The following is a 9,525-nucleotide window of genomic DNA, read 5'->3' as shown; positions in this document are numbered from 1 at the left end:
CTGAGTTTATTTTTCGTTTATTACCCTTTAATTTTTTTTTGTAAGCACTTGTACCAATTTGTAAATCATTATAATTTTTGTCATTGCCTATTTCAGTTTCAAACTCAAGATTTTCCTCAATTATTTCTACATCAGCAACTGTATCAATAATAATATTATTATCTTTGTTATTGACTTCATTATTCAAAATATTATCATAATTACTGTTGACATTGTCCATTCCAATTTCATAATTAAAGTCTTCTTCAATAATTTCTACATCTACTGTATCAATACTATTACCATTATTATTAACTTTATGATTTAAAATAATATCATTATTACTGTTAACATTGCCCATTCCAGTTTCACAACTTAGGTCTTCCTCAATACTTTCTAGATCTACTGTATCAATATTATTTTTATTACTATAATATTGATCTGAATTTTTTATTGCATCAGTAGTACTGCATTCAGCATGTGGTATATTAATTACAAAACATTTTTGAGGAAGAGTCTTAGAGTTATGATTAATAACTTCATCATGACTAAAAACAACTTTAGTATTTTCATTTATTATTAATGGAAATGGAACAGTTTTATTTAACCACGGTTTTACATCAGTCAATTTCTCGTCATCGATTTTTAATTCGATGTTCTTACTATTTCTTACTTTTTTTTTACTCACTTTTCGACGAGCATTTCGATGACTATCGGTTTGTATAGCATCTTCAATTTCATTACTCGGTAATAAATTCATGATTTTAATTGCTCTATTGAACTTTTTAGTATTATTCATTATTAAAAATTGAAAAACTAGACTAAGAAGTGAATACTGAATTTAATATTTATGTCTTATGAAATATAGATAAGTGATTATTATGGGCACATGGCCATGATCGACGTGATCAATTATTATTATCTATTCTTTATGTCCGTTGTATCACAGTTGTATTATACACCACGTAGGTAATACCAACTTCACCGTATTAAATTATAATGTTATCACATAATCAGTAATATCACTCGATTAGTAAATAAAACAACCGTGTTATAATAATAAAATACTAAGTGATAAAAATTAAAAACAAAATTAATTCAATAAATTAGTTTAAGTGGGATACACTAATTGGCCAGTTCAACTGTATATTCGGTACATGTTTTGTATAGGGTTACGTTGTAGCTTACACTAGTTGGCCTACAAACATTTAATTGAATACACAATTTCGGGTAACCCTCGTGGCTTACGTTATTTAACATTTGATTGTTGATGTGGCTTACATCAAAAAAAATAATTTATAAGTGAATTTTAGGTTAGAAAAATACTTGTGAGGGTTACAATATTTGGCCAAAATGGATATTTATATCTATATAATTCAATTCAATCAAAACATCGATTTTGTAAAAAGTGAGGGTTACATCAATTGTCCTATTAACCGACGATATCATCCAATGGTAACAGAAAGAAAGATAAAAACATTTAAAAAAAATGTGGGAAAAAATTACAATTGAATTACAAGCAAAGGGTTATGGTGTTGATATAGATCAAGTACAAAATCGATTTAAAACACTAAAAAGAAATTATGTTGATACAAATAACCATAACAAGCAAACTGGGAATGATAGGAAAATATGCGCATATGAAGAGTATGTATAAATGTAGTATTATTTTTATAAATGCATCAGTTTTGTACCATATTTGAATATTTGTGTTTTACATAACTTCAGTGGCGTGGTGAAGGTGATCTAGATAGAGGCGGCCGATCTTAAAAATGTTGGGTGGTTGGGTAGGTATTGGGTAAATGGTATTAATTTTAAAAACAAATTAATTTAAATCCACGCCACTGCATAACTTTAATATTTATACTTACTAATGGATGTACGTTGCAACTTTGCATTCATTGAATTATCATTACATGTTTTTTTTTTATAAAATAATAGTGAATTGAAACTATACTCGGGAAACGTCATAACATTAATCCCACTGTAATTAGAGACAAGACAGGAATTCGTATATTAAACACCAAAAATTGTGACACGTAATGTTGGTAGAATAATAGTACCTATAATAAAATTTATTTATTTATTTATTTATTTAATTTTAAACGGGCTGAAGCCCAATACATTGTTTAATATGTGTATAATAACAGGTGAGATTAAATATAGTTATAATGAGTTACAGTATAAATCGAGAAAACAAAAAATAATATAATAATACAATAATTTGAGTGATAGAAACATTAATGTGACTACAGATAATATCTATTAATATAATAACAAAAAGACTCAATAGAGTGAATATTAAAAAAATCAATTTGGGTTTCATTAGCTAATCTAGTGGTTCTATTTAAAGGTGAATTTATTATATAGTTTGTTCTGTGCAAGTGATTGTGAAAGGTGTAAGTATTCCTAATTTGTCGTTGAGGAACATAAAAATTTATAAAACTAAGCAGTTCTGGACAATCTATGTAGCCATTTACCAATTTAAATAAAAATTTCAAATCAAGTATGTTCCTTCGTACGGCAAGGCTACTCATATTTAAAGTACTTAATAAAGGATTATATGGAGAATGCGGAAGTCGTGGAATATTACATAGTATGTAATAATATAACTATTTTTTGTTAAATTTTTTATTTTAGAGACATATTAGAAGTGCCGCATAGCGAAGAATTAAATGATTCCATCTCTTTTGCTTCTTCTAGTTCCAGTAATACCAAAAACTGCAGTAAGAGACAGAAGACTATAACTACTGCTAATGGCTTACAAATTTGTAATAAAACATTAGAAGAATTGAAAAGTACAATATTAACTAGGCACACTGAACGTTCTAGTTTTGAAAATAAATTACTTACAAAATATGATGATGACTTAGAAAAGGCAGAATTATTTCGTCAAAATATATTAAAGATGAAACAAGAAAAACTTGATATGATGAAATTATTTCTGAAGAAGTAATATTGTAATATTAGTTTTTTTTTTTTCCAAAAGCTATTTGTATAGAAGAAGCTCAAATGTATCATATTGTTTTTTTTTTATTGTATTTGAAATACTTAAAGAAAACAAAAGTCTGATTGTTAAAGTATCAAATGTATCATATTGTTATTTTTTATTGTATTTGAAAAAGAATTCTCATTATTATTTTATTTGTATTTAAAATACTTAAAGAAAACAAAAGTCTGATTGTTAAAGTATTCATTAATTAATGTATTAGTTTTGTGGTTTTATACAGAAGCTCATTTGTTTTATTTCTATTAAAATATACAACTATTTTTCTTATATTTATATAAAGTTTTAAAAATGTTGCTATATTGTTTTGTTAAAACTATGTCTAAATATGTTTACATTAATAATTATTTATATTAACAAGAGGTTCAATTTTTTTTTTATTATTAAACATTATAACATTGTTCAGTTGATTAGTATTTATAATATATTATGTAAACATTTCTTATTGTTATTTTTTTTTTTGTATTTGAAAAGGATTCTCTTTTATATTATTTAGAGTTCTAAAATAAAACAAGTTTGATTTTTAAAACATTTACTTATTAATTTATTAGTTTTGTAGTTTTTATAAATAAGTATTCATGTTTGGTTAGAAATGTTAGCACACAAATCATCTCTTAAAAGTTTTACATATCGATCATTATACACAACTTCAATATTAAAACTATCTCCTTGATTTTCAGTTGTCGATGGCATCAAATCTTCTTCGGGAGTATCTTCAAACATTACTAATTCATGAGAACTGGTTATGTTATGCAGTACACAACAAGAATGAATTACTTTTACGATTCTTTCAATTTTTCGTAATTTAAGAAAATATAATTGTCGAAATCTTTGCTTAAGTTCACCAAATGCATGTTCTACAACTATTCGACGTTTATTTCGACGGAACTGCCTAAAGCAACAGATATATTTTTCCCACGACCAGTCAAAGTAGCTATTACAGCAAATTCATCAATAAATATCTTTTGTAATACCCTTGTTATATTGTTTTTTGTTCCACACCCACCAATACTTCTAATAAACGATTCCTAAAATGTTAATATAATTTTAGATACTAAAAATATGAATTTAATCTGATAAATGTATTAAGAATAGTTTATATGCGAAGCAAATACCAGTTTTGAAACAAAATCAAACTCATGAACAATTTTATCTTCGATAGATACAAATTCTTCTTTTGTTTTCATTGGAAATAATGATGAAAAATTTGAATCAATGTACTGATCAGTTGTTTAAAAGCCTGTATTATTATTTTTCGAATTAGATTTTAACACTTCAATTTTAGACAGCAAATGATTCAACATAAAAATATTAGCTACTAGTTCCTTCTGAATCTTCATCAATGTTTCCGAAAGTGATTGACCTTTGCTTATATTAGGGTTGTTAAAAAACACGTTAAAAAAAAAACTGTTTAAAACAAGTTTTTATTGCCACGTGATTATTTCAGTATAAAACATTTTAAACATGTTTTATATTATGTTTTAAACGTACCTACCTAATTTTAAAGTTAAAACTCGTATTTTTTAATTTAGCAATTAATGAAACATTTTTACTAATTGTTTTACGAACTTTTAGTATGAGCCAATAACTAATAAGCCAGTTCATGAAGTGTGATCAAAAAATACCCGGATTTTTCAAATAAAATTTTATTAACACAATATTATTCTAAATACACATTATCACCTTCAAAATAATCTCCCTGGGAAGCAATAATCGCTGCCATCTTCTTTTCCACTTTTGAAAACATTCCTGGTAGGCACTAATTGGAATGTCCTTAAAATCAATTTCCGTATTTTGTTTAATGTCATAAATTGTTTGAAAACGTCTTTGAGCGTAGATTTAAACTTCGGAAATAAAAGAAAGTCGCAAGAAGCCAGGTCGGGTGATGGAACTACTGGAGTTTGATTTTTTGCTAAGAACTGACGAATGAGCAATGCACTATGAGCCGGGGCGTTATCGTGATGCAACATCCAAGAACCACTTTTCCAACTTTTTGGCCTTTTTTCCTAACATTTTCATTACTTCTAAATAAAAATGCTCATTTACTGTTTGTCCTTGAGGCACCCATTCACGATGAAGTATACTACGAAAATCAAAAAATGTGATTAACTTGGCTTTCACATTTGATCTCACCTGCTTTGCTTTTTTGGTCTAGAAAAATTCGCTTTCTTCCACTGTGATGAAGGACGCTTGGTTTCAACATCATACCCGTAAATCCAAGTTTCATCACCTGTTATAATATTTTTTTAAAAGTCTAGGTCACTTTCTGCTCTTTCAAAAAGTTCTTGAGCGATGGTGTTTTGGTTTTGTTTTTGTTCATCGGTTAGGAAAAGAGGAACAAATTTAGCTGCGATTCGGCTCATGCCCAAATCATTGGTTAATATTTCTTGGCACAAACCGTAAGTTATTTCGACATCTTCTGCGACTTCTCTGATAGTTAATCGACGATTATTTCGAATAATTTCACGAACACGAGCAACAGTTTCATTTGTTTTACTGGTCGAAGGTCTACCAGGTCGTTCGTAATCTTTAACGGATGTTCTACCTTTCTTAAACCGTGTAAACCACCCAAAACAATAAAATGTGGTTTAGCCATTTACCAAAATAATAATGATGTTATCAATATTATGACTCCGAATATTGAAATTAATGTGGAACATCATCGATGTAAATGTTAGACGCTCAAATGTTGGAGATATTTGTGTTTGCTTAATATGCAAACTGCAAAATGGCCTAGAAATAGTCATAGTAGTAATATGCATTAATCCGAATCCGAAATTGGACGAGATAGAGTATTTTATTCATCGCACTTTACAAGAGTATACTGAAGACGAGTCAAAAATACTTGGTAGAAATTCCCATACATTTCCACTTGTTTTGGCTGGCAATTTCAAGATCAACTTTGCTGATAACAAATCAGAGCGACTGACAATTTTAATCTTAGAAAAATTAAATTTACAAATGAATAATGATCCACAAGAATCTACTACAAAATCAATCGACGCCGTATTTTCTAGATATTTGAATGATAATATTAAGTCCCAAACTTGTGTTTCTTATTTCAGTTATCATATGCATATAGTTTCCATAATACAAATTCCTGAATTTTAGGTTTTGGCGCTTGGAAGAAATACAGGACAATATTTACTCGACTGAAGAAAAGACTACCAAAGTCCATTTCGAAAAGACAATAAAACGCGCACCGGCCAACCGTTTTATCGTGTCATTGCCGTTTCGAACCGAGTCAAAACTAGGGAAATCGTACAATATCGCGTTAAGTCAATTTTTGAGTTTAGAAAGACATAATACTTTTCTACTAATCTACTTCCCGATACCTATTTATGATGGGGAGGGGCAGATAGGTAGTATTATATTAATGTTAAAAAAATTACTTTACGGGATTAATTTTCAGGCCTAGTAGAATTGTCTGATTTTGATAACTATTTTTTAATATGAAAGAAGACTTCCTACAAGCTGCATTGAACTCAGATTTTTATATTATTTCAAATAATGGTATAACATTATTTATGAAAAAACCGTTTAAAATTGTATTATTTTAAAGATATATTATAAAGCATGATATTAAACTATTGAAAAACTGAGTTCGATGGCGCCTGTAGAATATTAGCATCTATTAATTAAAAAATAAATTATCAAATTTTGTTGATTCTACAGAACAGGATCATTATTTCCTTAGAGTGTATTTTTGTGTACAGTGTACACTGTACACAATTACCTTGGTATTCGTGCCTTAACCAATTTATGTTAGGTTAGGTTAGGCCATAGATTAAATTATGAAACAATGTTTATGGTGAACAAGACGATAACATTTACAAGAACTAATATTATACATGAAAACAAGTAGATATTATTATAAGTTTTATCTAGAAAAAAAAATTTACACACTATTCGGATCCCGGTTTGTTTCTGTCTCATACTTTGACAATAACATTATTTTCATACTGAATCTCCTTTCCATGTTTCTCATTGTTTTGTCATGATATTCGTCGGTGTTTTCAAGGTCTAGTTTCATCTTACGATTTTCTTCCTCTAATAAATCTTTTTCGTTCGTTATCTGTTTTAGTCGCACTTTAATATTCTGTAATTCTCTATGAAAGCTATTTAATTGTCTTTTGCAATTTTTATAACTTTTATTTTCCCTTTCCAAGTATTCATTTCTTTTTATGAGTGCTTGAGAAGAGTCATTAAGCAATTTTGTTTTATTTTCAATAATCGACTTACGTTTTTGTAAAAAATGATTATCTTCAGCAATACCCTCCAATTTCTGTTGCAATGATTCAGACAATTCCAAAAATTGGTCTAATTTTTCTTCATATACACCTATTAATTCTTCGATTTCTTTATTGTACGTATCCATCAATATACGTGTATTATCATTATGCAGGGACCTCACTGATCGTAACTCTAGAATATGTTTTTTTTGAACAAAGCGAATCGCGTATTTTTGTTCTTCGTCTATTTCGGCTAAATAATGAGCTGCGGTACATTTTATCACATTGGCCCTGTCATTTAAACGTTTAACACTTCGTACTGCCAGATTGTTTTTTTCGTTTGTGTGTTGTGCGCTTTGTTTTTTCAAATCATCACGAAGCGAATGATTCAGTAAAAATAAATCATTGTTATGATTTTCCCACTTTAAATCTGTTGCTTTTGTGGCTAATTCACATTCCAAACGTTTGACGTCCAAATTGTAGGCGTTTTGATAAGTAAACTCTTCGCGTTGCATACGTAATCGTTTTTCAAGACCCTGTATTAAAATTGCATCATCTATCGCTTTTTTTTCCATTTTAGTCATCTCTAATTGAAGTTTATTGATAGATTTCTGTGCGACTTTCAAAGCTATATTTGCCTGATTTCGATCAACTTGTAACAATGATATTTCTTTGTCTTTTTGTTTAAGCAGAGTAGCACATTTTTTTGAGTACTGCAATAGTTTACTAGGGCTGAGTTCTGTTATATTAACTTCATCCATTTTTAAATTTGAAACAAAGACGATTTTCAAAATGTTATGATTAGGTATATAAGTTTTGTATATTAATAAAATAACTAAATAATTTTAATTATGAGAAGGTTACATAGTAACCATAATAACAAATTACAATATATATATATGTATTTTTTATGTTATTATTCTAGTTTTTCAAATAATATATTTAACACATGCCCACTGTTACGTATGCGATATTTGAATTCGTGTTTTATCATTGTAGATTGGTACCTATATACCTACCTAAAATGGGGTGATTAGGGTCTTTGAGGTGAATATAATATAACCAAAAACTTAGTCAGACACCTTGGAAGACAAAAAAAAAAACAGTTATTAAAGCAAAGGTTGCGAGCAGTCAGAAAAGTATTTGGATAGTAAATATTCTGAAAAAAATTACAGCTGCTGCATCTCTATTTACCAGATTGCAGTTAAGAGGATCTCACACCCGCTTGTCTCCATCTTACAAATGTACAACATAGTAGAAACTGTTTAGCGCGGGACAACTTTTATCTTTTTGTGTTTGTAGTAGTGGCTCCAAAATGTCTAGACATTTAGGGTAGAAAATTATGTATGCAGCAACGTGCCCATATTTTAGATAACATAAATACAATAAAAGTTATTTGCTTCTAAACATTTTGTTTTCTTAAGTTGCTTATAAAAAATGATTGGATAGTGCAATTGAAAAAAAGAGCACACTGTTGCACAGATAAAGTTCTTCTTTACGTGTTGTGAAAATTTGGTATTTCTACAACAAGTATCGTGCGATAAAAGTTGTCCCATGCAAAAGTTTTTGCTATATTGTACATTTTTAAGACGGAGACAACACATGCGGGTGTGACATCCTCTTACGACAAACTATAAAAAAAAAATAAAGGAAGGAGATTCACAATAGATGAGAAAATACTTAGCTTATCATTATTCAAAAGTAGTCCGAAATGTAATAGAATGTTATTTAAATTTCCAAGCCCAAAAACTCTTTATAATGTCTTAAGTAGTGTTTCAATAAAAACCAGGATCTGCCCAGTGATAATGAATTTTCTTATTACTTTTCTATTAAAAAGAAGTTTAAACAGCCTATATGCTTTACTTTTTGTCAAAGTGCTACAGAGCAAGACAAACTAGCATGTCTGTTGAATGAAGTAAGAATGAGACCCATAATTCCATGTGTAAGCATAATTTAATAAACTACCTATATTTATTGTTTGTCAACAGGTTGTTAGACAAGTCCATAAGACTAGATTAAAAATAATAGAATCTGTTTCTGACCAGGGGCAATACAATGAAGGTGAGTAGTATGTATATACCAGTCCTGGCACACTTCATATTATATCAATAAAAGATCACAAAGAAAACAATGTGCAAAAAGATCAGAAAATTGAAATGCAATAATAATTAAAATATTTTTCGCAAAACTTATGAAATGCAATAATAATTAAAATATTTTCCGCAAAACTTAATTATTAAAAATAAAAATCGAAATGCAATAATAATTAAAATATTTTTCGCAAAACTTATGATATTAATAATTAAA

At 28.5% G+C, this 9,525-nt stretch overlaps 1 protein-coding gene across 1 annotated transcript; it reads right to left on the bottom strand.

The window, feature by feature from the left end:
- Nucleotides 1-5,232: 5,232 nt before the first annotated feature.
- Nucleotides 5,233-7,979, bottom strand: LOC103308763 (daple-like protein). Its single transcript, XM_008182772.1, has 4 exons — nt 7,229-7,979; nt 6,925-7,177; nt 5,797-5,911; nt 5,233-5,535 (listed from the first exon to the last, which is right to left on the bottom strand). Exons 1-4 carry the CDS (start codon nt 7,977-7,979, stop codon nt 5,233-5,235), a joined length of 1,422 nt encoding a protein of 473 aa, XP_008180994.1.
- Nucleotides 7,980-9,525: the final 1,546 nt, after the last annotated feature.

Source organism: Acyrthosiphon pisum, chromosome X (genome assembly GCF_005508785.2).
Source record: "Acyrthosiphon pisum isolate AL4f chromosome X, pea_aphid_22Mar2018_4r6ur, whole genome shotgun sequence".
Taxonomy (NCBI): domain Eukaryota; kingdom Metazoa; phylum Arthropoda; class Insecta; order Hemiptera; family Aphididae; genus Acyrthosiphon; species Acyrthosiphon pisum.
The sequence above is the reverse complement of the archived record's forward strand: the minus strand, read 5'-3'. Positions and strand labels throughout refer to the sequence as shown.